This window comes from Schistocerca serialis, chromosome 2, assembly GCF_023864345.2.
Source record: "Schistocerca serialis cubense isolate TAMUIC-IGC-003099 chromosome 2, iqSchSeri2.2, whole genome shotgun sequence".
Lineage (NCBI taxonomy): Eukaryota > Metazoa > Arthropoda > Insecta > Orthoptera > Acrididae > Schistocerca > Schistocerca serialis.
The window spans coordinates 590420966-590438606 of NC_064639.1; the positions used below are offsets into that span (position 1 = coordinate 590420966).

General features: G+C 44.0%; 1 protein-coding gene across 1 annotated transcript in view; it reads right to left on the minus strand.

Annotated features, from left to right (window-relative positions):
• Positions 1 to 453: 453 nt before the first annotated feature.
• LOC126457614 (glucose dehydrogenase [FAD, quinone]-like) overlaps positions 454 to 17641 on the minus strand; it is a 223855-nt gene continuing 206667 nt past the window's right edge. The window contains exons 4-5 of the mRNA XM_050094069.1: positions 14320 to 14509; positions 454 to 2443 (exon numbers count right to left, since the gene is read on the minus strand). Coding sequence (XP_049950026.1) covers positions 1053 to 2443; positions 14320 to 14509 — 1581 coding nt within the window. The 3' untranslated portion in view covers positions 454 to 1052. The remainder of the gene's footprint in view (positions 2444 to 14319; positions 14510 to 17641) is intronic.

The following is a 17641-nucleotide window of genomic DNA, read 5'->3' on the forward strand; positions in this document are numbered from 1 at the left end:
TTTCAATATTTTATCAACAGTTTACTAAACAGTATTCATTACTTCATTGAGAACAGTACTGAATTCCATTATTCAGACAGACAAATGCTGCAAAGGACACATTGTATTTTGGATGCAGAGTGGTACTCTACTTCTATTTGTTGAGGGACGGAGGTTTTAGGTGTAATTTAATTATTGTAATTAGTAAGAAGGAGTGAAGGTACGTAATACAAAAATAATTTATTTGCACCTTTCACACCAATCAAAATTCATTTTATTACTGTTAATACATTATATTTTAATACTGCTTCAACTAATACGTATGGAGTATAAAATAGGAATGCCACTTTTGTCAGTCAACCAGGTACACTGCTGTAGGTAAATAATTTTGTAATTGTGTGAATAACTATTCCGTGGTGGCTGCGAATTACTGCACGAAAAGAAGTAAGGAATATCTTCTTCTGACATTGTGTTTTCTATTGTTTTTTGTAAATATCACGCTAATGCAAAATATTTAATATTATGTGTTCTCCTTTTCCAATAAATAAATGAGTCGAACAAATGTTTGTGACATTTGATCCATGATTTAGGCGCTAAACGTATTACATTTATTACTGAACCGTCTGACTGGTGCTTTGTGACTGATGCAATAAGTGGAAAGAAATTTACGTTTCGCGTAAATCTTAGCTGCATTATATTTGCTTTGTGTAAATGTATATTTAGACGCTTTGTGCATCTCTAGCTGTCTTTGTGTTGCTCCTATAGCAGGTTATGAGGGGTGAATGGCAAAAATCCCCGTTATTGCTGTGACAGGACTTTCTTGGAAACACACGCATACATAAGATATGTGTGGCAGACGCATACATATGAGATGCGTATCTGTGAATGAATTATGATTTCTGTGATTAATTGTCTGGTAGTTATTCGGCTCATTTTTTGACTGGAATACTATCAACATTTATGGTGCAGACATTACGAAAAGACTTTGCTGTAATGTATGCCAGTGAAATAATTGATGTATTGGATGAAAGATAGTCCACAGCGAAGTGCTGAGATGAGCACATTACTGGCGTCTAGCCGTAGAAAGCGTGGAACTGGTAAAGGGCTGGGGAACGCACTGCAAAACCGTGGTGGGTTCTGGTAGGTACGACACCGGAGCGTGATGCCAGGCCACCAGTGTGGGCGACTGTGTCCTGGAGAACCATGTCGGCCAGTTTCTCGCCAGTCATTACGATGGCGGCCGTTGGGTTGCTGTTGGGAACCACAGGGAAAACAGACGCGTCGGCTACGCGCAATGCTCGTATGCCACGCACCCTCAGTCGCTCGTCCACGACAGCCATTGGGTCGTGCGGCGGGCCCATCTTGCAGGTCCCGGCCTGGTGGTGCTCGGGACCGGTCGCCGTTCGCACCACACACCGCCAGTACTCGTCCGAATCGAAGGGGACCTTCTCACATCCCTTCGAAGGCTTGGTGTCCAGACGGAAGCCGAGCTTCTTCAGTGGGGGAGTCTTAGCCATGCGCTGTACGAGACGGATGCCGTCGATCATCACGTCCATGTCGCGTTTCTCGCGAAGGTAGTTGGGCTGCAGCTCTGGCGGCTGCAGAGGATCTGCGCTCGTCAGGCGCACGTGCCCGCGGCTCCGCGGGAACAGGTTGGTGGGTCGCGCCCTCACGACGCGAGGACCGCACTTGCCCGAGTCACCCGCCTCGCACTCTCCGTCCGCTCCCGTTTTCGAGCAGCGGCAGTTGTAGCCGTCAAAGAAGACTTGGATGTCCGGCACGCCGTTGGATGCGTACTTGCTCAAGAAGAAGCCGGTCACCTGCGTCAGGCCAGTGCTCGCCAGCGTCCCGTTTCGGTACCGCAAGAAGTCCTGGACGCTCTTGTTGGAAAGGCATCTCGTGAAGGGCTCATCCGTGAGGAAGGGCACTGCGACCGATACCTGATTGTGCAGGTTCCTTCCGACGCCGGGCAGGTCCAGAACCACCGGGACACCGAACTGGCGCAGGTGCTCTTTGGGCCCCACACCAGACAACAGGAGGAGGTGCGGAGATCCGATTGCGCCAGCAGACAGGATGACCTCCCTCAGCGCCCTCGCCTCCTTCAGCTGACCGGCGCTGTCGACGAACTGGACTCCATACGCTGTGCGTGTGGCAGGGTCGATCAGCACTTTGGTGACGTGAGCGTTGATTACGACTCGCAGACCACTTCCCGGAGCGCGTCCCGCCGAACGCAGGAAGCAACGGCTGGGCTCGTCCCGCAGGCCGTCCAGAACCATCATCTGGGCGCGGTTGATGCCCGTCATGTTGAAGCCGTTGAGGTCGCCCCTCCGGTAGCCCATTGCTTCACCCGCCTGTATGATCGCCTCCGTCATGGGCGGCGCGTGTGGGAAGAACTGCACCGCCATAGGACCCGAACTCCCGTGGTAGCCTGGATCCACCTCGTCGAGGTTCAAGTTGCGTTCACCTTTAAAACAAACAGATAGAGTTTTCAGAAGGTTTAACTCACAGGTAACTATTCTCGGAAACAAAATCAAGGAAAACATTTCGGTGTTAAGAAGACGGTTAGGGATGGGGCTACATCTTTTATCGCAGCCAATTAACTTCTGAGGTCATCAATCCCCTAGAACATAAAACCAGTTAAACCTAACTAGCCTAAGGACAAAGGACATCACACCCACCCATGCCCGAGGCAGGATTTGAACCTGCGACGTAGCGGTCGCGCAGCTCCAGACTGTAGTGCCTAGAACCGCTCGGCCACTCCGGCCGGCCTTCCGTTCTGATAGAGCAAGGAACAGTTACTAATTCAAAGTACACACATAGCAACAAGATTCGCAGACGACATAGGTAACTGAACACAGAACGTATAAAATAAAGACACCGCACTGTTGATTTTCTGTTTGGTAGAAACCACTCTCAACGACATTTGCTTCCGCCAGGGCTATGGGTTCATTATAGCTTAAGGTAACAGTCGGCTGAGTTGCCCAGAAGTAATGGGTAAATGTTATAATAATTCAACATTACCAGTTACCTGCTTATTAGTAGTTTAATACCCGTATTTTGTCCAGTGGACAAGATATTAGATGTTATCGAAGCAGTGGCTTTCAAAGAACCAACTGACGGCCCAGCATATATCATACTTTCAAATGAATGGGTGCTTAATAATGGTCGCATCAAGTTTCGTATACGATATATCATGCTCTGTTTCGAGGATGGAAACGTAAAACACTTTTAACGAAACCTTTCAGCTAATGATACATTGGATTTGTCCACAAAGTGAATTGAAATATACATTTCATATTTTTCAAGCTGTCGCAGAAAGTTGATGGGATGTTTGGAGAAAGAGACCAAATTGCGAGGTCATCGGTCTCATCGGATTAGAGAAGGATGTCGGCCGTGCCCTTTCAAAGGAACCATCCCAGCATTTGCCTAGAGCGATTTTAGGGAAATCACGGAAAACCTAAACCAGGATGGCCGGACGCGGGACTGAACCGTCGTCCTCCCGAATGCGAGTCCAGTGTGCTAACCACAGCGCCACCTCGCTCGGTGTCGCAGGAAGTGCCTGGCTTTGAAAGACGGCAAGTAATATTATTTGTATTACGATTTGCTGTTATGTATAATTTCACCACCAGATCATCTAGCAGTTAATCTGCAAGAATATTGCAGATATTATCTAAGTTGTTTCCGTATAATTCGAACATACCAATCACAGACTAATTCCTTATGTAATTTCATGCTTTATTACTATCGTTTGTTATCATCATCAATATCGTTGGCTATTAATACAGCGAAGCACCTGTACATTTTTGGTAACTTCTATCTTATGGATCGGAAATTTATTTTTACGTAGTGAAATCGCCGATTACTATACAATATTGGCAGCTACAGACGGCCAATTTCTTTCAAGTGCCACACACAATTTCTATGAAATATAATTGTAAAACCTCGATAGCAGAAACCTGAAATTCTAAGGATAAATCATCTTTACATCGAAGGTCTGTATCGACGGCAGTAAATTAGAACAGTTTATTAAGTAATTGAAATGTTTTAGCTGTGACATCATTTACTAACAAATATGATTGGGACACAGCACACAAGATATAATATTTTTCAAAAATGCCTTCCATAATAATTGCACTCCGCCAAGGCGCCACAGAAACGACGATAACTAAAGATGGATCCCAGTTTCAGATAGCAGACCTGACGTTCCCACTTGCAATACAGCATCATGCAAAACTATCAGACCACGCATGTAATGAGAATGAATCAAAACAGGGCACAATAAGCTAGTTTCCGTTCTGCATCCACTGGAAGACGTGTTGAAAAATGTCCTGATAAAGGGGGGGGGGGCTGTTTAACTGTGTCAAGTAACAGGGTCTAATCACCTTGTAAACTGGGTAAAATGTAGTTTTTTGCCTTCTTTTATTTCTGATGGTTTGTTGTCCGCTGTGACGGTGAACGCATTATACAGGGTGTTACAAAAAGGTACGCCCAAGCTTTCAGGAAACATTCCTCACACACAAATAAAGAAAATATGTTATGTGGACATGTGTCCGGAAACGCTTACTTTCCATGTTAGAGCTCATTTTATTACTTCTCTTCAAATCACATTAATCATGGAATGGAAACACACAGCAACAGAACGTACCAGCGTGACATCAAACACTTTGTTACAGGAAATGTTCAAAATGTCCTCCGTTAGCGAGGATACATGCATCCACCCTCCGTCGCATGGAATCCCTGAAGCGCTGATGCAGCCCTGGAGAATGGCGTATTGTATCACAGCCGTCCACAATTCGAGCACGAAGAGTCTCTACATTTGGTACCGGGGTTGTGTAGACAAGAGCTTTCAAATGCCCCCATAAATGAAAGTCAAGAGGGTCAGGTCAGGAGAGCGTGGAGGCCATGGAATTGGTCCACGTCTACCAATCCATCGGTCACCGAATCTGTTGTTGAGAAGCGTACGAACACTTCGACTGAAATGTGCAGGAGCTCCATCGTGCATGAGCCACATGTTGTGTCGTACTTGTAAAGGCACATGTTCTAGCAGCACAGGTAGAGTATCCCGTATGAAATCATGATAACGTGCTCCATTGAGCGTAGGTGGAAGAGCATGGGGCCCAATCAAGACATCACCAACAATGCCTGCGCAAGCGTTCACAGAAAATCTGTGTTGATGACGTGATTGTACAGTCCCGTGCGGATTCTTGTCGGCCCACACATGTTGATTGTGAAAATTTACAATTTGATCACGTTGGAATGAAGCCTCATCCGTAAAGAGAACATTTGCACTGAAATGAGGATTGACACATTGTTGGATGAACCATTCGCAGAAGTGTACCCGTGGAGGCCAATCAGCTGTTGATAGTGCCTGCACACGCTGTATATGGTACGGAAACAACTGGTTCTCCCGTAGCACTCTCCATACAGTGACGTGGTCAACGTTACCTTGTACAGCAGCAACTTCTCTGACGCTGACATTAGGGTTATCGTCAACTGCACGAAGAATTGCCTCGTCCATTGCAGGTGTCCTCGTCGTTCTAGGTCTTCCCCAGTCGCGAGTCATAGGCTGGAATGTTCCGTGCTCCCTAAGACGCCTATCAATTGCTTCGAACGTCTTCCTGTCGGGACACCTTCGTTCTAGAAATCTGTTTCGATACAAACGTACCGCGCCACGGCTATTGCCGTGCTAATCCATACATCAAATGGGCATCTGCCAACTCCGCATTTGTAAACATTGCACTGACTGCAAAACCACGTTCGTGATGAACACTAACCTGTTGATGCTACGTACTGATGTGCTTGATGCTAGTACTGTAGAGCAATGAGTCGCATGTCAACACAAGCTCCGAAGTCAACATTACCTTCCTTCAATTGGGCCAACTGGCGGTGAATCGAAGAAGTACGGTACATACTGACGAAACTAAAATATGCTCTGCCGGCCGCGGTGGCCGTGCGGTTCTAGGCGCTGCAGTCCAGAACCGCGGGACTGCAACGGTCGCTGGTTCGAATCCTGCCTCGGGCATGGATGTGTGTGATGTCCTTAGGTTAGTTAGGTTTAAGTAGTTCTAAGTTGTAGGGGACTGATGACCTAAGATGTTAAGTCCCATAGTGCTCAGAGCCATTTGAACCATTTTCTAAAAATAAGCTCTAACATGAAAATTAAGCGTTTCCGGACACATGTCCACATAACATCTCTTCTTTATTTGTGTGTGAGGAATGTTTCCTGAAAGTTTGGCTGTACCTTTTTGTAACACCCTGTAGAAGTTAAGATAGACACAAAATATTTACGTTCATTCGTCATAATCAATGTTTTTTTATAGAAGCCTTGCAACTGTGCCATCAATGATTTAAATAATAAAACATTGCACCAGCTACGTTTCTTCATGCGTAGCACGATGCATTTCACGAATTTATCCCCATTATCAGCTGCAACTACTTACATTGGTATAGTAAGTGATGTATGCATGTGTGTTCATTTGTCCTGCAGTCGTCTCTTTATGGGTTTACTGCACTGAGAATGTCGAGACATACAGTCTAAGACAAAAAAATAAAAAAATGAAAATCGATACACCACGAAGGAATTATACGAATGGGACTCAAATCGAGAGAGTGATGTGCATGAACAGACCAATAAATCATTACAGTTTCAGTAGAACTGCCAAATTATTCCAATGGCGCTTTAGATAGTCAAAATCCCGAGATGGTTGGGGGCTCCTGCTCATAATGCTTCAAACGTTCTCAATTGGCTAGAAATGCGGGGACCTTGATGGCCAGGTAGGGTTTGATAAACACGAAGACAAGCGGTATAAACTCTCGCCGTGGGCGGACGGGTTTTATCTTGCTAAACATGTAACCCCTGGACGGCTTGCTATGAAGGGCGACAATACGGGGCTTAGTATGTCGTCTACTTACCGCTATGCTGTAAGGTTGCCGCGTATAACAGCGAAAAGCGCCTTCCTATGAAATTCCACTTCTGGATGTCAGACTGTTCGCCAGGCGACAGTCAGGAGCGTTTCCAGACATTTCTTCGGCCTGAAATCTCATTCACTGGAGTGGAAGTGTTTCGGTGATGAGTCACACTTCGAATTTGTCCCCGACGGCCAACGAAATCGTGTCTTAAAACGCCCCAGACAGCGGTGGTTTTCCAACCCGACTGTCGTCCGCTGTACGATGCGACAACCAGAAGTGATGGTCTTGGGCGTCATTGCTGTTCATAGCGAGATGCCTTGATTGTCATCCACGGCACCCTTGCAGCACAACGATACGTCGGCGGTATCCTACGCCCCGATTTGTTGCCCTTGTTGGCAAGCCATCCTGAGCTTACACTTCATCAAGATAACGCCCGCCTGAACACGGCGAGAGTTTATGCTACTTGTCTTCGTGTTTGTAAAAGACCACCTTGGCCAGCAAGATCGCCAGATCTCTCCTACTATGAACGCTTGGAGTATTATAGGCAGGGTCTTCCAATCATCCTGGAATTTTGACGATCTCAAGCGCCAATTAGTCAGAATTTGGCATGATATCCCACAGGAGGACATGCAACAACTCTATCAATCAATACCAGCCCAAAAAATGTTTGGATAGGGGCCAGAGGTGTACCAACACTTTATTGACTTGCTCAATTTGGGAAAATCTTTCTCTGGAATAAATTAACCTATTTTTCTTGAACTGTATTCATTTGTTGGTCTGCACATGTACATCACATCTACCAGTTTACGTCCCGTTTGGATAATTCATTCATGGTGCGTCCTTTTTTCGTCTTAGAGTGTATAAATCCTGTAATTCTTTATACGCTAATGTTAGAGAATAATAACTTTTATGTGCATACTTACAGATTCTGTGGCTCATTCATTACGCAGAAATTCACACACACATAAATCATCATTGACGCTGTTTGTTTATGTAAAAACAATATATGGTACAAAGATATTACGAGAATATGGTTTCCCAAAATATCAGTCTACGTCTACGTCTACATCTACATCTACGTGAACACTATGCTATTCACAATAAAGTGCCTGGCAGAGGGTTCAATGAACCACCTTCAAGCTGTCTCTCTACCGTTCCACTCTCGAACAGCGCATGGGAAAAACGATCTCTTAAATTTTTCTGTGCGAGCCCTGATTTCTCTTATTTTATTGCGATGATCATTTCTCCCTATGTAGGTGGGTGCCAACAGAACGTTTTCGCAATCGGAGATTGAAATTTCATGACGAGATACCATCGCAACGAAGAACGCTTTTGTTTTAATGATCGCTACTCCGATTCACGTTTTATGTCTATGGCACTATCTCCCCTATTTCTCGATATACAAAACGAGCTGCTCTTCTTTGTACTTTTTCGATGTCATTCGTCAGTCCCACCTGATGTGGATCCCACATCGAACTGCAGTACTTCAGAACATGGTTGCAAGCGTAGTGTATGCAGTCTCCTTAGTAGACCTGTTGCACCTTCTAATTGTTCTGCCAATGAATCGCAGTCTTTTGTTTGCTCTACCCATAACTTTATCTATGTGATCGTTCCAATTTAGGGTATTTGTAATTGTAATCCCTAAGCATTTAGCTGAATGTACAGCCTTCATATTTGTGTAACAAATAGCGTAATCTAAATTTAGTGGATTTCTTTTAGTACTCACGTGAATAACTTCACACTTTTCTTTATTCAGAGTCAATCGCCACTCTTCGCACCATACAGATATCTTATCTACATCTTTTTAAATTCGTTTTGGTCATCTGATGACTTTACAAGACGGTAAATGACAGCATTATCTGCAAACAATCTAAGACGGCTACTGAGATTGTCTCCTATGTTGTTAATATAGATCAGGAACAACAGAGGGCTTATAACACTTCGTTGAGGGTGTTCCATTGTACATGGCTACATCTCATGGCTTATCTCACTAACATCAGTATCTACGTACGTTATCGATTACGATTTAATTTCTATTTTATACATTTTGGCAGCATGTCAAATAGTCATGAAAAAATTTGTGGGTATGATTTCGTATGTCATTTTACTTATATTTTCAGTCCTGTTGTGCGTGTATCTCTCCTTCTTTCGTTATCCATTTACATATTGAACTGTCATCATTTTCTCTATTCACACATATTTTATGCAAAAGGTGATTTGAGCAAATATTTTCGCCTTCATACTCATTGACAACCGCTATTTTCTTGTCGCTCACTCGTCATCGTTTTGCTACTTTTCAGTGAGGTGCTAGTGTTTAATTACTATAATGTGAGGAAGTAGCTTTGCACAACTAAATGAAAAGGATTGGGTTTTGCATAAGGCAAAGATCTTAAAGCAACCTAAATTGAAACATGAATAAAATGTCAACAGGAGCCTGTAAACCGAGCAAGGTGATCCTAAAATAATCATAGTAAATTTAAAATATGTTAATTTCTTCACACCTTCCTTGCAATATTTGCACCAAAATAGTATGAAATAGAATGTAGACGGTTAATTGATAATTTAAGTAGTCAGTGGAATTAGCGATAAAAGTTATAAGTGACAGCTCGATGTAAAGGATGTAATCTACGAAAAATGGATGACTTCTGACCGTACCCCTACTGTTTGGCTGTACTGTCGTAATATCTTTGTCACAAATTTTTATATCGCGTAAACAAACAGTGAAAGTGGTGTTTTACGTGTGGTTGAATATCTATATGATGAAGTCAACACAGAAACTGTAAGTAAAGACACGAAATTAGCAGGAGCATCGAAGACGAAATGAATGTGCATAAACAGCAGTAATAGGTTTGTTGTATCTTACGAACTGTGTTGTTCTGCTGCACCCACGTCCATCTCTGGTAGGGAATCACTGCCCACATCTAACCATCCTAGACATCGCATTGTAAGGGAGACGAAAATTTATTCGGATGGGGTTGGAATCCGATGATAGAAATAGAAAAGGAAGGAAAAAATAGGACGACAAGAACAGAGGTAACGAAGAGATGGGAAGTCGCCTGGAAGAATTTTGCACAGGGCACAATTTAACAATTACAGCCACTGGCGTTAAGAAACATGAAAGAAGGCTGTATACGTGAAAGAAAGTCATCTGAAGGTTTTAAACAGCTTACATAACGGCGAGACAAAGCTTTTTAAAGGAGATTTCCACGGGCTGATGTGGGCTCTGACGACACTTTATTGATTGTAACTTATAAATTGCAAACCGAAAGTGCATAAACCGTAAAACTGTAGAAAGTGGAGAGTGTGTGACCTGGACAACTAGAAGCAACCAGAGATTTTAAAAGGAGCATTACGCACAGACTAACTGAAATAGTTTAAAAGGAAAAAGGCAGAAGATAGTTGCCTAGCTTTGAGAGGTGAAATAGTGAAGACAGCCGAGGAACAACAAGGTGAAACAATAAACCTCACTAGGAATTTTTGGATAACACACGAGATATTGAATTCCACTGACGTAAAGAGAAAATATAAAAATGCAGCAAATGAAGCAAACCAGAGGGGATTCAATCGTCTATGCAACTGAGATTGACAGAAAATACAAAACAGCAAAGCAGTAATGGCTAGAGGGTAAATAGAGAGTAGTAGGAGTCGGCAAGTCTGTGGGAAAGATAGATACCAACTACAAGAAATTTGATGACTTTGGGGAAACGAGAAGGTGGTGTCTATGAGTACAAGAGGTCAGAATACAAATCAGTAATAAGCAAAGAAGAGAAGGCTGTAAGACAGCGGGATATATAGAACAGTTATACAGTGGGAACGGATGGGAAGTATATGAAAATGAGATAAAAGATGTAATACCATCAGAAGAATTTGATGGACCACTAAAAGATCTAATTCAAAGCAAGACACTTAGAGTAGACAACATTTCCTCAGAATTATTGAGATCCTTCGGAGAACTACAGGTGAAAAAATTTATTCCTCATGGTACGCAAGAAAATCAGAGAGGAAAATGTAACAATCCTAATTTCAAAGAAGACAGTTGCTGACTAGTGTGAATATTATCGAACTATCAGTTTAGTAAGTCATGATTGCAAAATACTTGCACGAATTATTTGCAGAATAATGGAAAGACTAGTAGGGGTCGATCTCGGGGTTACGGAGAAATGTATAAATCCAGGAACTCGCGAGTATCCAGGAAGAATCCCCTTAAACTGACACCGCAAATATGAAAGGTGCTATTGATGTGCAGTTCGCACAGAATTTGATAGTCAGGGGCTCGTATTGTTAACCAATCAACAGATTGTAATAATGCTTAGAAAGCGTATTTTTGGTGCAAACATACATTTTTGTAAATGTAACTGTGCATATTGACATTAACAGACTGAATATAGTGAAAATTAGAATGTTAATGGTGTTCGTTACAGTAGACTAGTGCGAGTCTGTTACGAGGTATGGTACTTTGAAAAGTTTCCACACTGGTACTTGTTTGTGGCATTCAATCTGTATAGTTGCTATGTACAATGTTGTTACGTTTGTTATGTTTTCTTACAGTGTGCATCTGCATTCTTTGAGCGAGTTGCGAATTGCTAATCAGATAGTGTGTGACAGTCCAAGCAGCAGGTCGTGAGCCTACGATGGGATCTGCCAATGCAGAAAAATTTGACATGGTCATGGTGTATACAGTTTGTAGGAAGAATGTTGTTTATTGTAAGGTGTACACGGCAAGATATCGCAATAGACGTCTACCATTCGCAAATATTTATAAACCTCTTCAAACAGTTACGTGAAAATGGCAGTGTAACGCCTAGACAACGTAACAGAAGGAAACAAGAGACGACAAAAGAAGGGGAAGTTGATATTCTTGCTGCTGTTGCAGTTGATCCGCACGTTATGTCTCGAGCAATCGCACGAGGAAGTGGCGTGAGTTCGGCAAGTGTGCTGAGCATTCTTAATCAACACAGGTTGCAGTATCACATCTCTCTCCATTAAGAGCGGCGTGGAAACGATTATGAAAATCGTGTTGACTTAGTACATGGGCATTAAGACAAGATACTCCAGAGGTATCATGCGTTGTGTTTAATGATGAAGCCACGTTTGTCGATCGTGACCAGGTAAACCGTAGCAACATGCACGAATGGTCTGCTGAAAATCTCCTTTGGCGTCGTCAGATGGAACGTCAGCGTCCATTGTGTGTAAAAGTGTGGTGTGGGATAGTGAACCATCGGCTCGCAGTCCCGTTCTTCATAGACGGAACAATGAACGCTCACAATTATCGCAGCCTTCTAACAGACCGTCTTCCGCGGATACTAGAAAGTGTTCTTCTGCAGACGAGGAGATACCCTGTGGTATCAATATGTTTGCTGTCCAGCCCATAATGCACGAAGTACTGCAGCATGTCTTCAAGAATTGTTTCCAAATCGTTGGACTGAATACAGAGGACCTGTACCTTGGCTGGCCCGTTCCTCGGGTTTGGCGCCCGTAGAATTTTTACTGTGGGGAAAGCAGAAAGACACTGCTTGTAAGGACATACCAACTACACCCGATGATGTGTTACGATGTATAACTGCAACCTGCTTGGACATCTCCGCTGAAATGTTAAAACGTGTGCCGTAGCCGTTCCATACCAACAGGAAGCACATATTGCCGCTGCCGGTGGTCATTTTGAACACAAAAAATGGTTCAAATGGCTCTGAGCACTATGGGACTTAACTTCTGAGGTCATTAGTCCCCTAGAACTTAGAACTAATTAAACCTAACTAACCTAAGGACATCACACACACCCATGCCCGAGGCAGGATTCGAAGCTGCGACCGTAGCAGTCACGCGGTTCCAGACTGTAGCGCCTTGAACCGCTCGGTCACTCCGGCCGGCTTTTGAACACAACCTGTGATTGTCAACTGGTCAGAATCCACATAACTGATGTGTGGACTTGTGTTATTCTTTAGTGCGTGTTACCAGAGGTACTGTACAGATGTCGCTATGGGAACTTTTCAAAATATTATATCTCGTAAACAACTTGCACTAGAGTCCTGCAAGGAACTCCACTGACGTTCTAATTTACTCTACATTTAGTCTGTTAGTGTCAATAGGCATTGTTACATTTAAAAAAGTGGAAGTTTGCCCAAAAAAAACATTTTAAGTATTATTACAATCTGCTGGTTGACTAACAATACGAGCCATTGGCTATCAACCCATTCTGTGAAAACCGTGAAGCAATAGCACTTTTCATTTCCGCAATATTTCCGGTCGAAGTTTCAGGTGAATCACTTCGTATACTGACCCTAAGTCTTTTTCTAACAACTCAAACTGAACAAAGCCAACATGCATTTACAGCATTTGGAGAACGTGTTTGACAGTGTTGACTGGACTATATTCTTTGAAATTCAGCTAGCTGTGGGCAAAATTAAAAGAAAAAAACGATTTTCTTCATCTTATACGGAGAGCAGACTACAGTTAAAAGTCTTGGAACACGAAAGGGAAGCAGTAGTTTAGGCGAAAGTGAGACAAGTTGAAACTTAAATTGAATGTTATTCAAGCTGTTCATTACACATACTGTGATACAGCTGTGATATCAAAAGAAGAAATTTCGAACGTGACTTAAATTTGAAGGAAAAGAAAACTTAAGGTTTGCAGATGACATTGTAATTCTGTCAGAGACTTCAATAGACATGACAGTTGGCTGAACGGAATGGATAATGTATTGAAAAGAGGTTATAAGATGAAAAATGAACAAACGTAGCTCAAGGGCAATGGAATGTAGTTGAATTAAACCAGCGATGCTGTGGAAATTAGGTTAGGAAGTGAGACACTAAAGCAGTAAATAAGTTTAGAACTGACAATGGTCGAAATTGAGAGTATATCAAATGCAAAATGTCAGTAGCTACTGGTAGAAAAGCGTTTCTGAAAAAGGGATGTATTTAAACATGCAATATAAATCTAGTTGCTAAACATAATTTTGTGAGAGTAGTTGTCTTGTGAGTAGCTTTGTCTTGAGAGTAGCTTTGCGTGTAAGTAAAACGTGGCCTGTAAGCAGCACATATACGAAGAAAATATAAGCATTTGATATGTGGTTCTATAGAAGATTGCTCAAGATGAGGAGGGTAGATAAGATAACTAATAAAGATGTACTGAATTGAGTAGGGGAACAAAGAAATTTATGGCACACCTCGTCCAAAGGAAGGGATCCTTCGAGAGGACATATTCTGTTGTACCAAGAAATAGTAAGTGTGGCATTGTTGGGCTAATAACTGTACAAGGAGATCAAGATTTGAACACAGAAAGAACGTTTGAGCGGGCATGGGTTGCAGAGATGAGGAGTCTTTCAAAGGATAGACTAGCGTGGAAAGCTGTATCAAACCACGCTTCCGACTCAAAAAAACAACAATAATAACAAGGAGAACAACCGCAGCAGCAGCAGCAGTGTGTGTGACTCACTCTTGATGAAGTAGGGCAGCACCTCGTTGTAGGACCAGCCCGGGATGCCGGCGGCGGCCCAGGCGTCGTAGAGCAGCGCGTGTCCCCTGGTGTACATCATGCCGTTCATGGAGGAGGTGCCGCCCAGCATGCGGCCGCGCGGCCACCGGCACACGCCGCCCTGGCTCAGGCACGCGTTCTGCTGCACCGCCTGGAACAGCGGCAGCAGAGAGGGCTACAGGGTGCTACCGAGCTCAGGTCGACGCTAGTGTGCGCCAGTTAAGTACTGCGTCGGAAAAAACTACGATCACCAGACAAAGTACTAGTTACCCCATTAAAAGAACACTTTGCTCGGTTACTTATTGAGTTAGCATTGGTTTAAGACTGTACCCTCCACAGAAGACGAGCCATGACAGCGAAGTGATGTTGTGTTCCAAACGGTTGCGAGGAATCAGCGTAACACGAGGTGCATTCAAGTTCTAAGGCCTCCGATTTCTTTTCTCCGGACTGGAAAGAGATAGCAACATGGGCATTGTTTTAAAATGAGGCCGCGTTCATTGTCAATACGTCCCAGAGATGGCAGCACCGTACGGCAGATGGAATTTTACCGCCAGCGGCGAGAATCAGAACTGTTTTAAATACTTAAAATGGCGACGTTTTCCTTACTTGAACAGCGTGCAATCATTCGTTTACTGAATTTGCGTGGTGTGAAACCAATTGAAATTCATCGACAGTTGAAGGAGACATGTGGTGATGGAGTTATGGATGTGTCGAAAGTGCGTTCGTGGGTGCGACAGTTTAATGAAGGCAGAATATCATGTGACAACAAACCGAAACAACCTCGTGCTCGCACAAGCCGGTCTGACGACGTGATCGAGAAAGTGGAGAGAATTGTTTTGGGGGATCGCCGAATGACTGTTGAACAGATCGCCTCAAGAGTTGGAATTTCTGTGGGTTCTGTGTACACAATCCTGCATGACGACCTGAAAATGCGAAAAGTGTCATCCAGGTGGGTGCCACGAATGCTGACGGACGACCACATGGCTGCCCGTGTGGCATGTTGCCAAGCAGTGTTGACGCGCAACGACAGCATGAATGGGACTTTCTTTTCGTCGATTGTGACAATGGATGAGACGTGGATGCCATTTTTCAATCCAGAAACAAAGCGCCAGTCAGCTCAATGGAAGCACACAGATTCACCGCCACCAAAAAAATTTCGGGTAACCGCCAGTGCTGAAAAAATGATGGTGTCCATGTTCTGGGACAGCGAGGGTGTAATCCTTACCCATTGCATTTCAAAGGGCACTACGGTAACAGGTGCATCCTACGAAAATGTTTTGAAGAACAAATTGCTTCCTGCACTGCAACAAAAACGTCCGGGAAGGGCTGCGCGAGTGCTGTTTCACCAAGACAACGCACCTGCACATCGAGCTAACGAACAGTTTCTTCGTGATAACAACTTTGAAGTGATTCCTCATGCTCCCTACTCACCTGACCTGGCTCCTAGTGACTTTTGGCTTTTTCCAACAATGAAAGACACTCTCCGTGGCCGCACATTCACCAGCCGTGCTGCTATTGCCTCAGCGATTTTCCAGTGGTCAAAACAGACTCCTAAAGAAGCCTTCGCCGCTGCCATGGAATCATGGCGTCAGCGTTGTGAAAAATGTGTACGTCTGCAGGGCGATTACGTCGAGAAGTAATGCCAGTTTCATCGATTTCGGTTGAGTAGTTAATTAGAAAAAAAATCGGAGGCCTTAGAACTTGAATGCACCTCGTAAGATGGATCGACATGAAGCAGTAACAGAATGGTAGAAATGGGCTTCCGTGTTCCAATGTTCCCAATTAAAAGACCGCAAGTTGCTCGATGTGTTAGTATATCAACGCGGACTGCCGAAGTGTCTACAGGAAGATGTTCACAGCTCGTGGCCATCTATGTAACGCGGCATAAAGACAATGCCGGCCGGTGTGGCCGTGCGGTTCTAGGCGCTTCAGTCTGGAACCGCGTGACCGCTACGGTCGCAGGTTCGAATCCTGCCTCTGGCATGGATGTTTGTGATGTCCTTAGGTTAGTTAGGTTTAAGTAGTTTTAAGTTCTAGGGGACTGTTGACAACAGATGTTAAGTCCCATAGTGCTCAGAGCCATTTGAACCATTTGAAGACAATGGTAGTAAAAATATCTTAACCTAACCTAACCGACAGGGGCTGGAGACGAGTATCTCGCATTACCAGTGACAATTGGATTCAAACGAGACAGGAATTTATACTGTAGGTGGGTGAATGTCCATCTTACCCATTTTACGAACAAACGTGGCGAAGGAAACTGTATGCAATGGGCATATGGAGTCGGGTACCCCGAAAACGGCCGTTGTTCATAGCCGTACGTCTTGGGTGGGCCAGACAACACAGAAACCGGACACGGACAGTAACTGGCTGCAGGCGTGTGTGGGGGGGGAGGGGGCACGACTAGTCGCCGTTCTGCTTCTTTTCCAACGATGCAAGGCGTCGATTGCAGTGACGGCCCAATGAGGACTCTGAAGCCCAGCGCGAGAAGGATGTTGTTCAGTCCAGAGGTCGATCTGCAACGTTTTGTAGGTGGTTTTTGGACCGTGATATGGGCTCACTCATTCAGCTTGCCATGGACATCACTCACGGTGTTTATTTCAACATCGTCAGTAACCAAACGTGGTCCTTCCTTTTACAGCTTTCTGATCAGTATGATGTCGACACTCCCCCGCTGGAAGACACGTCATCACTCAGGCAGCCTACCCCACTTTGACCGGCTCGCTAAATCAACCGATCACATTGTGTGAGACTATTTCGAACATCAGTCGAAACGTAGCAATCAACACCCTCGCATCTAGGTAGCTATGCGGCATGTCATCTCCGACGAGTGGCTTGACGTGGCATATTTGAAGACACGTGTGGACTATCTTCTTCACTAAATAGAGGCCCTTACGAAGGCTAGATGCTGTGTCACATGGCATAGGCACAATGTTTTCTGGGGCTGTCTGACCTTTCGTCTGATGTATTTATATTATAATAGTGCTCGGTGTTGTAGAGCCGCATTAAAATTGAACCCACATGGCATGTTAGATGCTTACGACGAATTATCCATAAATATGTTCAGTTGTATTATCAACCACCGTTAGGACTTCCCTGTAGAATTTTAGAACATGTTTCTTGCTCGCGTATCATGTCGTTTTTGGAAACCCAGAATCTACTCTGTAGGAATCAACATGGATTCCGGAAACAGCGATCGTGTGAGACCCAACTCGCTTTATTTGTTCATGAGACCCAGAGAATATTAGATACAGGCTCCCAGGTAGATGCTATTTTCCTTGAC